Source organism: Brienomyrus brachyistius, chromosome 15, assembly GCF_023856365.1.
Source record: "Brienomyrus brachyistius isolate T26 chromosome 15, BBRACH_0.4, whole genome shotgun sequence".
NCBI classification, from domain to species: Eukaryota; Metazoa; Chordata; class Actinopteri; order Osteoglossiformes; family Mormyridae; genus Brienomyrus; species Brienomyrus brachyistius.
The window spans coordinates 18553978-18572755 of NC_064547.1; the positions used below are offsets into that span (position 1 = coordinate 18553978).

General features: G+C 42.4%; 1 protein-coding gene across 1 annotated transcript; it reads right to left on the reverse strand.

Annotated features, from left to right (window-relative positions):
• Positions 1-48: 48 nt before the first annotated feature.
• On the reverse strand, positions 49-18741 carry LOC125709360 (uncharacterized). The gene is made up of 18 exons (XM_048977684.1): positions 18390-18741; positions 15564-15723; positions 13966-14115; positions 13484-13644; positions 13198-13374; positions 12850-12991; positions 12566-12753; positions 12303-12444; positions 11981-12151; positions 9683-9885; positions 8889-9048; positions 7737-7886; positions 5393-5553; positions 4300-4476; positions 3882-4023; positions 3079-3266; positions 2815-2956; positions 49-2666 (listed from the first exon to the last, which is right to left on the reverse strand). Exons 1-18 carry the CDS (start codon positions 18588-18590, stop codon positions 2491-2493), a joined length of 2991 nt encoding a protein of 996 aa, XP_048833641.1. The 5' UTR covers positions 18591-18741; the 3' UTR covers positions 49-2490.
• Between the last annotated feature and the right edge of the window lie 37 nt (positions 18742-18778).

Consider the following 18778-nt stretch of genomic DNA (forward strand, 5'->3'; position numbering starts at 1 on the left):
AAATCAACAGATGCATGTGCTAGCAAACAGTGGGAGCTGAGGAAGAAGCAGTGGTGAAATACTTTATTGTACAGTACAGTAAGTTTCTTTTTATACAATGAAATAGCATACAGGGGGCGGCATGGTGGTGCAGTGGTTAGCACTGTTGCCTCACACCTCTGGGACCCGGGTTCGAGTCTCCGCCTGGGTCGCATGTGTGCGGAGTTTGCATGTTCTCCCCATGTCGTCGTGGGGTTTCCTCCGGGTACTCCGGTTTCCCCCCACAGTCCAAAAACATGCTGAGGCTAATTGGAGTTGCTAAATTGCCCGTAGGTGTGTGAGTGTGCCCTGCGATGGGCTGGCCCCCCATCCTGGGTTGTTCCCTGCCTCGTGCCCATTGCTTCCGGGATGGGCTCCGGACCCCCCGCGACCCAGTAGGATAGGCAGTTTGGAAAATGGATGGATTTGTGTTTGTTTAAAATGCCATTACCTGCTGCTTACTGGGCCGCTGAAAATGTCTGGCCCAGCTAAATGTCTTGGTTTGAAAATCTGGCCCAACTACTTTCCAGACCTGGACTAGCCCGACTGAATCATACACTAATGTTATTCTGTTGTGTGGGCTGTTGTGATAGGGAGATTTGCAGGATGCTGCACGACGGGTGGTGTCCCTGCTGCAGAATGCCCTGTCTGAACCAGCACCTAGAGACAGTGAGGGTTGTTGTTATCACCTTAATATTGTATATACGCAATCTGTTATTTCTTAACTAATTTAATTGTAATGTATTCTTCTGATATGTTGTGCACAGCTAACAAAAAAGATAAAAATGCAAAACCAAAGGAAGGCTTTCTTTTCTCTTAAAAGTCTTTTTTCTAAACCAACTGAGAGTCAGTTAGAGGGGTGTTCATTATCAGTATTGTTGCTGGCATTTCTGAGAATGTGCCAATTTTAGTCAAGTGCCTACTTTTCAAATGCAGTCCCTGGCCAAGATGAAGAAAGCCATTAAGTCGGGTTAAAACAAAGTTCATGAAGACTACATGATAATATTAAGCACTGACATAACAAACAACATTTTTACATGCAAAATATACAGGAAATATACCCTGCAACAGGGTAGGATAGACAAATAACCAAATACACTTGCAAGCCTGACCACTTTAGACCCCAGATTAGAAACTGCTGGTGAATGAGCATATATTTTTTCCAAGTTTTGTTTACTTTGCTGAAAGCAATTTAAGGGCTTTCAAGTTCTCACAAATAATAAAAAACAAAGATTTTTCCACTATAGCCAGATCCAGTTTCTGTGGGGGGGGGTGACAATTTGTAGTAATAACTATTTCCTGCTGAAAAACACTGGTAAACTATCCACATGTCTCTGAATATCTGTGAGTCCCGAGACCGACCAAAGGTAACGACCAGGGTCCGGGGGGGGAGTTTTTAGTAGCTTTCTGTTTTATTAAGACGCCCAGTATTAAAAACAAAGCAAGAAACATCAAAGCACTTCTGAGGCCGAGCCATTGAAAAAAGCAGAGCACAGAGGCCGCGGTCATTGCTTATGTGAGAAATCGGACTGCAGGCGAAGGGAACACTGAAGATCTCTGAAGAGCACAAGCTCCGTGTTCATCCTGTCATTTGAGCAGCAGGTCAGCGGTGCTTGGCAGGGAGGCGGAGTTTTGTTTTGGGGGGAGAAGGAGGTGGAATGCAATAAACAATGATCGAAGTGTGTCTGTACAACCGGTTCAGCGTTAAGTGTATAGATTCGTATAGATTCGCTTGAGTAGAAATTTGTCATATTACTTTCCGGTGAGCAGCGCGCATCTAATTCATATCTACCGCAGTTACGTTTACTACCATTGTATCATATTTCACATTCTCTGACTGTTTATATTAGTACCTGTACATACTCTTATATATAAATCAAGACCGGCACATCTAGTGAAGTGTGCTTTGATCAGTGGACTACAGGGAACAATGCACACCCCTTGGGTTTTCAGATTATTTTTGTCTGTAATAGTTATTAATTATTGTATCTTTCGTTATTACTTAGCAGATACAGTATGAAGTGTTTTGTTGTGTTTGCAGGGCATATACAATCCCGCACATTTACATTAGAGAGTTCTGCACGTTGACTGATTTTTATGGAATTTCCCCAGTCATTTCTTAAGTGATCAAAACCTTTTTAAATGTGAAGAACAGCATGACGTAATTTTTTCCTCGTAGCTAAAGCCGTGACAAGCTTATAATTTCTGCATGTGACGTTTTTTTTCAGAAGTATCCAGATGTTACTAATGTAGGAGAGTGTTTGATATGTTTCCACATATCCAGTATAGGGTAATTGGGGGGGGCTTGGAACCGAGTAAACACAGGGCAGGAGGCGGGAGATTCCCTGTATAGGATGCCAGTCCATTATAGGGCACACACACATCCAATCATGCTATCAGCTGTTCTCAGAATTAACAAATACATGAAATGAATAAACTTTAACTGACAGTGACTTATTTCCAACAAATAACTCAGCGGGGGGTGGCACACAGCTTATAGGGTTTGGGGCTGTGGGTGCCCCCAATTTTGAACTCCAGACTGGGTTCCATCCCAGGTGGTGGAGAGAAGGTGAAGTGCTGGAGAAGGGAGGTGAAGAACAGGAAGAGCTCCATCCGAGCCAGCTGCTCCCCCAGACACACTCTCTTCCCTGTGGAAAAACATTTTTAAAATTCCAAAAAGAACACTTTCATGTATTTACGATGATCCTATTAAATGCACCTTCAAACGAAGATTTAACAATTTAACAATAAAGAAGCAACTGCAGTAGGAATCATGAGATCTAAAGGAAATTGTACCAGCTGAAAAGGGCAGGAAGGCATCTCTCCTCCTGAACTTCCCCTCTGCATCCAGGAAATGTCCAGGATTGAAGGTGAAGGGAGTCTCCCATTCAGTCTCATCAAAGAGCACAGAGTCTAATGTTCCCATCAGCGTCGTCCCCTAAAGCACAGACAAATACCCCTGAAACATTATGAGGATAACCTCAAATGGGAAGAACACGTCAAGGTGTCAGCTTTCCATGAATGACTATAACAAGCATCATGCGGAATTTCATTCCTCACCTTTGGAATTGTGTATCCACCCAGCTCGGTGTCTTTCGTAGTAAAACGTACAACGTTCAGTGGTATAATGTTGCCCATCCTCTGTATCTCATGGATGACAGCGTCAGTGTACGGCATGTTCGGCCTGTCTGCTATGCTGGGCTGACGTGACCGTCCAACCACACTGTCTATCTCAGCCTGCACCTTCTCTAAAGAGAGCAGGGTACAAACAGACAAATCAAGCGAACTGTGAAACATTATATCAAAATCAAAGTGAACTTTGTCATTTTTCCATATACAAGTATACAGAAAAACAAGATGCTTATCATGTGTATAGTGTAAACGTGCTTATCACAGAGTGTAAACGTGTTTATCAGAGTGTAAATGTGCTTATCGCAGAGTGTAAACATGTTTATCAGAGTGTAAATGTGCTTATCGCAGAGTGTAAGCGTGCTTATCGCAGAGTGTATACGTGCTTATCACAGACTGTAAACGTGTTTATCAGAGTGTAAACGTGTTTATCATAGAGTGTAAATGTGCTTATCGCAGAGTGTAAGCGTGCTTATCACAGAGTGTAAACGTGCTTATCGTAGAGTGTAAACGTGCTTATCATAGAGCGTAAGCGTGCTTATCACAGAGCGTAAACGTGTTTATCACAGAGTGTAAACGTGCTTATCACAGAGTGCAAACGTGTTTATCATAGAGTGTAAACGTGCTTATCACAGAGTGTAAACGTGCTTATCACAGAGTGTAAACGTGTTCTCTGCAGTGGTTACAGGACTATTTTTTTCTTCCAAAATATGGTTTATTAAAAAAAAACCAACCTTGTATGTCTGGATATTTGATCATGTACAACAAGCCCCAGTACAGAGTTGTAGATGTAGTTTCAGTTCCAGCCAGGAACAGATCGAAGGTGCAGTAACACAAGCTCTCCTCATTAAAACCAGCATCAACATCATCTTTCCACTGGAACAAAAAAAAAACACTTTACTCTGTTGTCATGGGGATAAAGATGCTTGTTTTGAAACTGGAATTTTTCCACTGTCATTGAGTTCCATATGAATTATTTCCATCATTCTACTTTGTCAAACTAATAAGCAAAAAGAGAATGTATTTCACCTATTAAATGTATATAACTGCTTACGCACAGTGAGGATCCAAACCAAGCCACAGAAAAGATTCCTTAAACATATGTTAAATAATTACTGTGATGAAATTACAGTTAACTGTCCGGCCCGATACCTTTTCCATCTCCGACAGGAAGCTGTCTATATAGTCTCTAGGAGATGAGGGGTCCCAGTCTTCCTGGTGCTCCTTAATTTTCAGCCGGACAAACGAGACCACAGTTTCAAAGCGTGACACTATCTTCTTGTGGGGACCAGGGATTCTCCGCATCAACCAGGGGAACATATTATATATCTAAAACAAACCAAAAAAGAGTTACTTAGGTAATGTGCAGAGGGGGATTAACTTCTCCGGTGACCCCAGACTGATATGGTTAAGGGGCCCCCAGAGGGCCTCTTGTGGTAATTTTGGACCTGAAAGACAAATGAGAGAAAATTAAAAGGTAGGACAAAAATGTACCATGGAGGGGGGGCTCAGTGCTGTCAGTGAAATCTGCAAATTTGGGGGTTGGCATTCCCGCCCACCACGAGGCATTTTTCCGGATTTGAAGGGTGTTTTGTGACAAAATTCAATAAACAAATGTGCAATTTAAATGACAATTTAAATTATAGTTTAAATAGTCATTAAAATTATTTTTTATAAATGCCATTGAAATTATTATTATTTAAATAGCCATGTAAATTTTACCAGCAGCCATTTGACAGAGAAACTCTCTGTCAAAGTTAACTGTCAAACTCAGTGGACGAGCTCAAAACAAAACGTAACATTTGACTGGTTACATTGTAAACTCAGTCACAATAGATCGATTTAGCCTAGTCTATTGAATTCTCATTTATAACCACATTTTTCATTTCCATGCTGGGGCCGTATTACCGAGGCTTCCCAACTGGCAGATCCTATCTTTACTGTTTGGTAACCATAGTAACTAGAATTAGGATTGACTGATTTAAGACAAAGGCCATTCCAGTTGGACAGTTCCTAAGCGATTAATCAAGTTTGTGATCTGTTGTGACTTGCAATGTAACCAATCAGATGTTACGTTGTGTTTCGAGGCCCGCCCACTGAGTTTGATGGGTGACTGACAATATTAATTGTTGCTGGCATCAATTAAATAGTCATTTGTTTTTGTCAAGGCCGCAGGCTGTAGCCTCGGTCAGCACGTGCGTTGATCTGCCACTGCCAATGAGGTTTGTTACAACAAACAGCAAACCTGAGCCCAAATGCTTCCACTTGAAGAGACAGCTTCATTGATCAGCTTCAGCAGAGTTTGGAAGTTGCTGTCACTGTAGTCAAAGCGATCCCCGAACACCAGGCAGCAGATGATGTTGGAGACGGCATTGTTCACGATGAACTGAGGGTCAAATGGTTGGCCTAAGGGAAGGATTTGCATCAAGTTATACAGTAAATCCAGCTCTGTGTGTCAATGGATTGTATTGTACTGCATTTCAGATATTTACTAACATAGCAAGCCATGATGATTCTTAAATGAACAAACAGGAATATTTATATAGATTATACAAAGGGCTACATCTTACATGACTAGATGAATGATTTACTTGTGGCTTCTGACCGTGGCTGTGTATCTCTGTTGGTATCGCTAGATTTAACTGCAGCGTTCGATACTGTGGACCATAATATCCTCTTGGGCCGGTTAGAAGGTGTAGTTGGCATTACAGGGACAGCACTTTCTTGGTTCTGCTCATATTTATCTGATCGCTATCAGTATGCCCATGTGAACAATGAATCATCCAAGGCCACAAAAGTTGAATATGGTGTCCCACAGGGATCAGTCCTGGGCCCGCTACCTCTTGGTAACATTATTAGAAATCATGGTATTGGGTTTCATTGTTATGCAGATGATACACAGTTGTACATATCTGTTAACCCTGATGATATATCACTGCTATCTCGGTTAGAAGACTGTCTATTAGATATCCAGTGCTGGATGGCAAAAAATTTCCTTATGTTCTATGTTAAACACAGAAAAAACAGAAGTTCTGGTAATTGGTCCCAAGGCTGCAAGAAATAAGTTTCACCACCTCAACGTTGGTAACCTTCCTACACAACCTAACATGGTGGTTAGAAATCTTGGCGTTCTTGTCGATTCAGATCTATGCTTTGATGCTCACATAAAATGCAATTCTAGTAATACTTCTTATCATCTACGGAACATAGCCAAGCTTCGTAAGATGCTCTCACTTAATGATGCAGAAAAACTAATACATGCTTTCGTAAGTTCCAGACTGGATTACTGTAATGCCCTCCTATCGGGTTGCCCGTCTGGATCCTTGCATAAACTTCAGATGGTACAGAATGCTGCAGCCAGAGTTCTAACAAACACTAAAAAATTTGATCATATTACACCGGTCTTATCCTCTCTTCATTGGCTGCCAGTTAAGTCTCGAATTGACTATAAAATACTGCTATTAACTTATAAAGCACTAAATGCCCTTGCACCAGAATACCTTAGTGATCTGCTGACCACATACAACCCTCCACGCTTGCTTCGCTCTCAAGCCATGGGATATCTGTTAGTGCCTAGGGTAGAAAGAGCTACGGCAGGCTGCAGAGCTTTCTCCTACAGAGCTCCTCAGCTGTGGAATGGTCTTCCACCGGATGTGCGGGTTTCAGGTTCACTCTCAATATTCAAGTCCAGACTAAAAACACACCTGTTTAGTTTAGCGTATAGGGACACTAGTTCTACCTCTAGCTAACTCTTCACTCCCAGTCAGACCTGTAGTGTGAGGTGTAGAGCTGGGTGGGGTTTGGTGCCATTGGCTTTGGATTAACTGGACTGTCAGTGCTGTCACTCTAGCTTCGCAATCTCTTGTGGAACTGGAGTGCTGACATTTCAGGGACTCCCCATGCCTGCATTCCCACTTGCCTCTCCCTCCTACTGATGCTGCCATAGCCATATCTGCCGGAGCTTGCACATTGCACTTCGTATTGCACTCACCTAGCTTTTAGCACTGCCAATAGCCTCCTCTACTTTGCCTAATTGTACATTTTATTTCCCCTACTCCTCCTGGGGGGTGATGCCTGGAGACCTCAATCTATCAAGATGTCCAGCACACCCGGCCACATGTGACGTCACCACCACCAGTGACGTCCCTGCATCCAGCTCGCCGTTCTGATCTTTCATGTTTGACCCGCTGCCTTACCTCTGGTTGCCTGGCAATTGGAAGAAGACTCGGCATCGGCATTGGTTTGTCATCTTCCTTGCTCTCCAGTTATTTCCCAAATCTTATGATTGGGACAATGTGACTTGGCCCATCTCTGGCACTTAACCATCTCTCTATTTGACTATCCCTGCCGGCCCCTGGAGGATGGGCTCCCCCTTTGAATCTGGTCCCTCCCAAGATTTCTCCCTTCTAGGGAGTTTTTCCTTGCCACTGTCGCCTATGGCTTACTCACTGGGGGCTTTGGGTGAGGATGCTGTAAAGCGCTTTGAGACAATGTAATGTTGTGATAATGCGCTATATAAAAATAAATTTGTTGTTGTTCTTGTTGTAGATGACCATGGGACAAACATCCATGTTCGGGTAAGTTTGTACCTTGTGTATTGGTTATGACCTCATTCAGTAACGTGCTCTCCACCTGAATGGACTGCTCAAGGTTCTTTTTGCCCAGTCCAAAGTTCTTCAGGGTTGAGAGAGCAAACCTCCTTTGTTGTTTCCACAGGTAGCCATTGGATCCCACCAGACCTGAAAGAAACAAAAACTCTGAAGAAGACACTAGAAGAAAATTTGCTAATGATAATGTAAGTGCACTCATAAATGATGGCTCTGTGATTGAACACAAATAAACACATGACATATCAATTGGTGCGGTGTGTGAAGGTATGTACGTTTTTGAAGAACCACTGAGGAGAATACCAACAGCTACAAGACAGTGGCTGCAGTTAAAAAGTGCAACCATATTGTGGTGTAAAATGAAAAGAAAGCTATATGAAGCTACCGATGATTTAGAGATGTTTAAGGTCATCTTAATGGGTGACTAGCATTATCTTCAGAAATATTGGAATATTGGAAGAGTCTTTACCTTTGACCAATTTCAGTCTACATACAGTGAGCAAAGGGGAGATCTAAACCACCAACCCTGCAAATGTGTGTGAGATAACAGTACTGCCCACTGAGCCGTGGGAAGGAATAATGACTTAACTGGACGTCCCAGAACCATCAAATTTTTGGTTGTTGTAATATGCATCCAGCCATAACACCATACTTCTCACATTAAAGACAAGGCTTCATCTCATTCCATCCCAGTTGCTCCATACTTACACATACCATCCTTGGTGTCTGCATCCGTGCCCTTAGCGCAAGTATTCAAGAGTTTCCCGTTTCTCAAATAAGCCAGGCGTATTTTATAAACACTTTAACAAATATTGTATGGAAGTTGTCTTTGGCTAAGTATGTAGACCGCAATGCACCACATCAGTGATAATGTTTACATCAAACAGCTTTTCAGAGCCCAACATGCCCCCAAATAATATTCAGTTGGGGATGGTAAGATTCACCGATTCGCATTGATTGACTTTTTTTTATTATTATTAATTTGCTTTAAAAGCGCTTCTTTGATTTACGCGCTTGATGAGAAACCAGAACCCGTAAAAACATTTTAGTTAACAAGAACAAAAGCACAGGCTAAACAGGTAAAAAAAAAAAAATGTTTATTTTTTTACTGTTTATTGTATATATAAAAATTACCTCTCGTTTGCCCGATATCGTCAAATAGTGGCATCACTGGACGATCTGCAAAGTTTTCCCCGTGTTCAACTAGGGCTTCTTTCACAAGTTTAAAACCGTTCACAACAACGATGTTTTGTCCCAAACGAAGACTGAAAATGTTTCCATATTTCTTGGCCAACTTGATTAAAAGAAAAGATACAAAATACTGTTAATGTCAAATGCACAATATAATATTGTTTCAGGTATTCGGAGAGTAATTATCTTATATAACTACAGGCTATTTATGATCCAGCTTCTATTGCTCTCTGTTACAGGAACATGGGACTTTGACCCACCAAAGTAAAGTTTATCTTGCTACATTGTGGAGTTGTGCAGCAAGCAATTCATTTAGATTTTCCTACTACGTTCTTACCTTGTATTCACCATATTCAGTACGTATTTATTCACACGAGTGAAACACAATATTATATTTCATAGAGGAAAAGATCAGCAATCCGGAGCCACCACTAACATAAAGGTGAACTTGTCCTTCCAACGACACGTAAGAAAAAGTGACATTGTTTAAAAATAATTATAGTTAAGTTCGTTTTTAGGCGAAGGTGTCTACAGTCTAGCATCGCCTGCAGGTGGGGAAATTTTATCTGGGGTAGTGGATCTTAGCTTTGTGTGGGATCTGGATTCCCATGGTCCAGTAAAGCAAGTTTAATTAAACATATGATAATTTAAAATATAATATGTAATTAGTACATATTTTTTCCATTACATATAAAGGGATAATCAGCATTGAACTATAACACTGAAACATGACTTACCTCGGCAAACTGAAGGTGGATTTTTGATAAATCGATGCGAAATAAATCGCCGACAAAAGGTATCGACCAGGGTCCGGGGGGGTAATTTTTAGGGGCTTTCTGTTTAATTATGGCACCTAATGTTAAAAACACAACGAGAAACGTCAAAACACTTCTGAGGCCGAGCCATTGAAAAAAGCAGAGCACAGAGGCCGCGGTCATTGCTTATGTGAGAAATCGGACTGCAGGCGAAGGGAACACTGAAGATCTCTGAAGAGCACAAGCTCCGTGTTCATCCTGTCATTTGAGCAGCAGGTCAGCGGCACTTGGCAGGGAGGCGGAGTTTTGTTTTGGGGGGAGAAGGAGGTGGAATGCAATAAACAATGATCGAGGTGTGTCTGTACAACCGGTTCAGCGTTAAGTGTATAGATTCGTATAGATTCGCTTGAGTAGAAATTTGTCATATTACTTTCCGGTGAGCAGCGCGCATCTAATTAATATCTTACGTTTGCTACCGCTGTATCATATTTCACATTCTCTGACTGTTTATATTAGTACCTGTACATTCTCTTATATATAAGACAAGACCGGCACATCTAGTGAAGTGTGCTTTGATCAGTGGACTACAGTGAACGATGCACACCCCTTGGGTTTTCAGATTATTTTTCTCTGTAATAGTATAATTATTATATTGCATCCACTTAAAGTGCAATGGGCCAACACACTAAAGGGGTTAATAGCTGTGAAACAAAATGAGGCAGGCATGTCCTATGGAGTGTGCATGTACTGCATTTTATACATACCGATAGTTGTCAGGTGTCAGGTTTTTCCAATGCTCAGAAGAAGCTGACCTGAACTCCAGCCGCAGGTTCTTAGAGTTCCTTCTCCCTTCGTCATGCACTTGCTACAAACAATGAATGAGTTTGTATGAACTCCAAAATAAATATTTATTCACATCGCCAGTGTTATAATTCTACCTGCATTTGATGTGCATGCTATCTTTCTTAGGTGCTACATTTGCTATATTGCACATATTCACCTTTTGTTACTCATTCCTACATTTGACTGTTTTGTATAACACTGTCTTGTCTGTAGGGGAGGCATGGTGGTTAGGGTGAGAGGGGGGTATGGTGGTGCAGTGGTTAGGGTGAGAGGGGGGCATGGTGGTGCAGTGGTTAGGGTGAGAGGAGGGTATGGTGGTGCAGTGGTTAGGGTGAGAGGGGGGCATGGTGGTGCCGTGGTTAGGGTGAGAGGGGGGCATGGTGGTGCCGTGGTTAGGGTGAGAGGGGGGCATGGTGGTGCAGTGGTTACGGTGAGAGGGGGGCATGGTGGTGCAGTGGTTAGGGTGAGAGGGGGGCATGGTGGTGCAGTGGTTAGGGTGAGAGGGGGGCATGGTGGTGCAGTGGTTAGGGTGAGAGGGGGGCATGGTGGTGCAGTGGTTAGGGTGAGAGGGGGGCATGGTGGTGCAGTGGTTAGCACTGTTGCCTCACACCTCTGGGACCCGGGTTCGAGTCTCCGCCTGGGTTACATGTGTGTGGAGTTTGCATGTTCTCCCCATGTCGTCGTGGGGTTTCCTCAGGCTACTCCGGTTTCCCCCCACAGTCCAAAAACATGTCGAGGCTAATTGGAGTTGCTAAATTGCCCGTAGGTGTGCATGTGTGAGTGAATGGTGTGTGAGTGTGCCCTGTGATGGGCTGGCCCCCCATCCTGGGTTGTTCCCTGCCTCGTGCCCATTGCTTCAGGGATAGGCTCCGGACCCCCCGCGACCCAGCGGTTTGGAAAATGGATGGATGGATGGATGTCTTGTCTGTGGCCACCCAAGAGTCAGCAGGACACACAAATTCCTGATGTAGATAACCCCCACCTCCATAAAGTTTAGCCTGCATTGTTCACTGCACCCAAAGACAACTATGGAACTCGCTCCTCCGCTAGAGGTCTCCATCCATGCCATTCACAATTCCCAACAATGACATGGACTAGTGACCTAGTCTTCGGGACCTAGTGGACTGGGAGCGCTATGGCCTGGAGAAGTAAACATGGCTTCTGGTTTAGGATATTTTTGACTCAGCTCTTCATTGAGACCCGTTTTCTGACTCATTGCTCATTTATTCGGCCACAACTTTAGGATTCTAATTCTGCTATTGTTATGCCCCAGTTTGCTTGCTGACATCTTGCATGTTTAATGACCCTGAGGATTTTGTCTTCGTTATTGTTAGAATCATTCACTGTGGGGGGTGTTGAGAAACTTCTTGATCTTTTAACTGCTGGACACATTTCAGGCAAATAACTTTTAATTGGTATGAAACAAACAGGCTCAGCGGGGGGTGGCACACAATTTGTAGGGTTTTGGGCAGAGTGTGATTCCCAGTTTGAACTCCAGACTGGGCTCCATTCCAGGGGGTGTAGAGAAGGTGAAGCGCTGGAGAAGGGAGGTGAAGAACAGGAAGAGCTCCATCCGAGCCAGCTGCTCCCCCAGGCACACTCTCTTCCCTGTGGAAAAACATGCAAATTATTCTTTAGATTGCAATTATAAAAAGACATGTTTATACATCTGTCGCAGTCTTATTACATGCACCTTCAGCAGAAGAATTCAGAATAAAAGAAACTGTGCAGTAGAATTCAGGTCTAAAGGAAATTTTACCAGCTGAAAAGGGCAGGAAGGCATCTTTCCTCCTGAACTTCCCCTCTGCATCCAGGAAATGTCCAGGATTGAAGGTGAAGGGAGTCTCCCATTCAGTCTCATCAAAGAGCACAGAGTCTAATGTCCCCAGCAGCGTCGTTCCCTAAAGACAGACAAATACCCCTGAAACATTATGAGGATAACATCAAATGGGAAGAACACGTCAAGGTGTCAGCTTTCCATGAATGACTATAACAAGCATCATGCGGAATTTCATTCCTCACCTTTGGAATTTTGTATCCTCCCAGCTCCGTGTCTTTAATGGTTAAACGTACAACATTCAGTGGTACAATGTTGCCCATCCTCTGTATCTCATGGATGACAGCGTCAGTGTACGGCATGTTCGGCCTGTCTGCCATGCTGGGCTGACGTGACCGTCCAACCACACTGTCTATCTCAGCTTGCACCTTCTCTAAAGAGAGCAGGGTACAAACAGACAAATCAAGCAAACTGCTTCTGAATAGAGAACTCTTTTATAATTTTCTTAATATGATTTAAAAAAACCAACCTTGTATGTCTGTATATTTGATCATGTACAACAAACCCCAATACAGCGTAGTAGATGTAGTTTCAGTTCCAGCCACGAACAGATCGAAGGTGCAGTAACACAAGTTCTCCTCATTAAAACCGGCATGACTATCATCTTTCCACTGGGACAAAAAAAAAAACACTTTTTTTAAAGACCAGGAACCAAAGCAAGCTGTGTCTCCTTCCCTTGCATTATGAATCATAATTATGCAGTCCGCACTCAAAACCCTGGCCATCTGATGTGACAACCCTCCACTGATATCCTCAAATATGTACTGAATAAAAAACCTACTGTGATGAAATTACAGTTAACTGTTCGGCCCAATACCTTTTCCATCTCCGACAGGAAGCTGTCTATATAGTCTCTAGGAGACGATGGGTCCCAGTCTTCCTGGTGCTCTTTAATTTTCAGCCGTATGAAAGAGATCACAGTTTCAAAGTGTGACACTATCTTCTTGTGGGGACCAGGGATTCTCCGCATCAACCAGGGGAACATATTATACATCTAAATTAAGAAGAGTCGCATAAGTTACAGGGTAGGTCAGTTAAAAAAAAAAAAAAACATAAAACATTTATACATATTTATTCATGTGAGTTGAGAAACAGCTGCTAACCTGAAACCAAATACTTCCTTCTAAATAAAGAGCTTCATTGATCATCTTCAGCAGAGTTCGGAAGTAGCTGTCATTGTAGTCAAAGCGATCCCCAAACACCAGGCAGCAGATGATGTTGGAGACGGCATTGTTCATGACGAACTGAGGGTCAAATGGCTGCCCTAAGAAAAGGATTTGCATCAGAGTACCTTTCTGAATAAAATTATTTGAGATTTTTCCGGATCGATTACAATAAGCTATGCTGATATTTAAACAAACAAATTGAATTATTTATATAGAATAAACAGCCGATTCCTGCATATCAAGATCATTATGAGATAAATGTAGAGTGACCAGATATTCCAGAGAACAATTTGAAAGGAAAATACTTTCTACGGCACCTTAAATAGTACTTTACAAATCCTGTTATAGCTCAAGTGTCCTGCCTGACATGGATTATCTGGTCACCCTAGATAAACATCCATGTCCGGGTAAGTTTGTACCTTGTGTATTGACTATGACCTCATTCAGTAACGTGCTCTCCACCTGAATGGAGGACTCAAGGCTCTTTTTGCCCAGTCCAAAGTTCTTCAGGGTTGAGAGAGCAAACCTCCTTTGTTGTTTCCATAGGTAGCCATTGGAGTTCACCAAACCTTAAAAAAAAAAAATAATAAATCACAACCAGCACCATCCCAATGACATTGAAATAGCCTTCTGTAACCCTACGGCGTAAAAATCCCACACTTGACCCATCACATATTGATAATCTGGCTTCAGACCTGGACAGCCAATGGAAACTGCACTCATTGACTCCATCACAGCCCACCAGGAAGTGCAATGGTAGATAACCTATTCCTTGCTGAGCAGATAACAGCAGATGATTAGGGCTTGTCTAAGTGTCTAGCTTGGATTAAAGTCCAGGCGCCTGTTGTCTCCCAATAAGGCTGTTGTGTACCAGCTTATCCTGTGAAACAGCTGCAAATGGTATAAAATGCAGCAGGACATGTAGTGTCCAATCAGCCTGAATGCTGTCATGTCACACCCTGCCTCTCTTCAACGGCTTCCTATAGACACTCGCGTCAAGATCTAGTCTTTGGTGCTGACTTTCCGAGCCATTAATGGACAGGCACCCATCTCCATCAAGAGGCTCCTTAAGACCTACGTCGCATCTCTCCTTGGCTAGCAATCCAAAGTTGCTTAGAGATCCCTCCACCATGTGAGAAGTCTCACTCCAGACATTCCACCTTGATGGTGGAGAGAGCTGTCAAATCACATCCCGTCATTAGATTCTCTCTCCACCTACAAGAAATCCATCAAGACCCACCTATTCCAGGAATACCTCTACTAGCCTAATATCACTACTGGAATATTCCTAATGTTGACTTTCTTCTGAGTAAATAGTGTAATTCCAAAAAATTCCAGAAAGCATGACTTACACCTGGAACTCTGCTGCTACCATGTGAATGAAGTGAGAATATTCTGTATTCCCAAATATATTTTCTATATGCGGTTACCTCCGTACTGATCATGCAGACTTTTTGGTCATTATTCCCTAAACAATATAGTATAACTATTTACACATATTTGCATTGTATTACATATAAATAATGTAAAGATTATCTAACGTATACAGGAGGATGTGCATAGGTTATATGCAAATACAATGCTATTTTATATGAGGGAGTTGAGCATCCACAGATTTTGGAATCTGGGGGGGGGGAATCTGGAACCAAACCCCCATGGATATGAAGGGGCACCTGTAGTCTTATTAGGTTCTTGCTTTGTTTAGGAGATATTGTGTAGCTCTTGCTCTAATACTATTTTCACACGTACCTGGACGTCTCCTGGAAGCTGAGCCTCACTGCACTTTTGTCTAGTCTACGTCTTCATAGCACATATGTGTGTAATGTGCTGTTTGCCTCACTTGAACACTGCTCCCTTCCTAAATCTACACCCTTACCAATTGGGCCTTTTAATATGCAACCAGCCAGCTCAAATCAGACAATACAAAACAGCATTTTAGTTAGTGAGCACAAAAGCACAGAACACGGTTTAAGCAATTTTTTTACTGATTATCGTAAAAAATAAATAAATAAATTACCGCAGTTATGCACGACATCTTCAAATAATGGCAGCACTGGACGATCTGCAAAGTTTTCCCCGTGTTCAACTAGGGCTTCTTTCACGAGTTTAAAACCGTTCACAACAACGATGTTTTGTCCCAAACGAAGACTGAAAATGTCTCCATATTTCTTGGCAAACTAGATAAAAAAAAACATACAAAAAAACACAATTAATGACAAAATGAATAACACTGGTTGAATAATTTAAAATCCATTTTTATCATTCAATAACTACAGGTATATATACAGATCTTGGGAATCAGTTGATCTTTTAAAACTTCATACTTTTAAGGAATCCACTTGCACAGTCTCACTTCAGCAAAACGATGGTTTATTGAACAGCAAAAATAATATAATGTAATACAGTGTAGACATACACCGGGCATTGAAAAGCAGCTCAAACACAGACTACGGACAGTTCTTTACTCCCCTTTATACCCCAAAAGACCCTCCCCAACAAGGTACACTCTGTGTAGTTGTTGTGAGTGAATCTGCATGTAAAGGGTGACCTCCTGGAGTGGCAGGATCCTGAGGCAGGGATGGGGCTGGACAGGATGGAGACCTTCCCACGAGAGCAAATGGTAACAGTCTAGCCCCTGACCTCCCCTGTCCACTGTAAATTCAGTTACATCCTCATCACCCTAGTGGTGCGAACTGGATCCTCTCCCCATGATCATAAATTGCTAACACTGTCTGTACTCAACAGACCAAGAACATTGAGGCATCTTTAGTACTTTTTCTTACGAAGGCTTAAGGTGTAGGGCAGACTAATTTGAGGTGTAATTTTTATCTTAAATAACTACACGGTATGATCCTGCTTCTGTTGCTCTCTGCCACAGGAACATGGGACTTTGACCCACCAAAGTAAGGTTTCTCCTGCCACCATGTGGAGAAATGTAGCAAGGTATTCATTCTGCATGTTCCAACTATGTTCTTACCTTGTTCTCACCAGTGGTACCTACTACATATGCAATACGCAGTATTCACATATGTGAAATAGACAAGATTGCTTTTTTTAAAAAAACAAACAAAGGTGTAGGACTGTCACTGTCGATTATATATTATATTATATTATATATTCATCAAGTAATTGTTTAGAACATAATTTTAATTGTATATAATATACATTGCAGTTGGTGCAAACTCAGTCACATATATGGTCAGTTTGTGCACTCCACTATAATGAGGATGAAAGCTGGTCGGTCCAGGAACTGGGAAATCATCGTGGTGTACAGGAGGCAGGGTTATTACTGGTTACTCTTGGCCAAAACAAGAGACCCATGTGGCTGACTGAAGTACTGTTAATGATTAATATGTGTTTCATAGTGAGCTAGGGGACATAATTTTGTAAGTCACTGTTCAAGGCTAATAAAATTGCTTAACATTCATGCAGATATCTAAAAAAAAAAGATTCTTTTTTAAGAGCACTTATTGCTATGTCACAGATACATTTCCAGAGTTATAAGTTTTCTCATGAGTCAGCACCCTCCAGAAACTGCAGTTTTTAGTAGTTACTACATGCTGCTGTTTCTTTCTGCCCCCTGCAGAAGATCCTCGGTGGAAAGGAACATTCCAGAAGAAATCAGCCACCCGGGTCCCTGTGTCCCTGGATTCTGAAGCTCAGCAGGACTCTCTGTACTTCTGCCTGGAGAGTCTAAGAACTCCACCAACAACTTTTGAAGTTGGAGATCATGTGCAGTTCATGTTGACCCTGCTATTTCCAGAGGCAAGGCAAAGCGATCTGCATTTATGAAATTACACAATCCCGTTGGAAATTCATTTAGGGGTTTTGTATTTTCATTACTATACATAAGAGGGAAAACAATCCCGTATTTCTATATTAGTCCATCATCCACAGCCTCACTGCTCTGCAGCTTGTATCAACAAAAGACATGGAATTGTTTCTTACTGGTCCTGTTTACAGCAGAACGTAAGGCCAGTCTTTATAGATACACAGATTTTTTTATGCTTTCTAATTTTGCTTTTTTAGTGAAGTAGAAGAGGGGGGGCCTTATTTGTGTTTTATTTGGGGTTTTTCCCCTTTTATCAAAACTTGATATAACGTCTCCCTTTGATTTGGTTCCCTGGTTATCCATCCATCCATCCATTTTCCAAACCGCTTATCCTATTGGGTCGCGGGGGGTCCGGAGCCTATCCCGGAATCAATGGGCACGAGGCAGGGAACAACCCAGGATGGGGGGCCAGCCCATCGCAGGGCACACTCACACACCATTCACTCACACATGCACACCTACGGGCAATTCAGCAACTCCAATTAGCCTCAGCATGTTTTTGGACTGTGGGGGGAAACCGGAGTACCCGGAGGAAACCCCACGACGACACGGGGAGAACATGCAAACTCCGCACACATATGACCCAGGCGGAGACTCGAACCCGGGGTTCCCTGGTTATATTTTTATAATTATATACTTGTTGTAAATAGTTGTAAATATCGTGTACTTTGTGAGTAGCTGGGAATGGTAGCACACCCAGCACACTATGTGTCTCTCAAGATTTCCATTTACTATTATTCTACTTTTATAATGCGTCAAAGAACATGAAGACAATTTTGGGTCTGGAATTATTCTGTCTGGCAGGTGACCAAGTTTTCAACACTAACAATTCTAAACTCTCCATCAGTCACAGTGTTAACATTCCAGCGCGCTTATTTTAAGTTGTAGCAGTAATACTAGTACTGTAAAAACATTAGCAGCACGAAAGAAAAACAGTCAATAAAGCAAACAGGGCATGGAGTGCATAACCGTCAGCACTGAACTCAACTTCAACACTGAAACATGACTTACCTCGGCAAACTGACGGTGGGTTTTTGACGAGTCGATACGAAGTAAATCGCCGACTAAAGGCAACGACCAGGGTCCGGGGGGGTAATTTTTACGGGCTTTTTGTTTTATGAAGGCACCTAATGTTAAAAACGCAACGAGGAACGCTAAAGCACTTCTGAGGCCGAGCCATTGAAAAAAGCAGAGCACAGAGGCTGCGGTCATTGCTTATGCGGGAAATCGGACTGCAGGCGAAGGGAACACTGAAGATCTCTGAAGAGCACAAGTTCCGTGTTCATCCCGTTATTTGACAATATAATACGGATGTATTGCGCCACCCGCTGTAGTGAACTGCGTACTGCTTCTGATCGCTAAAAGAAAACGCCGAAGTGTTATATCAGTAATATTTAGTG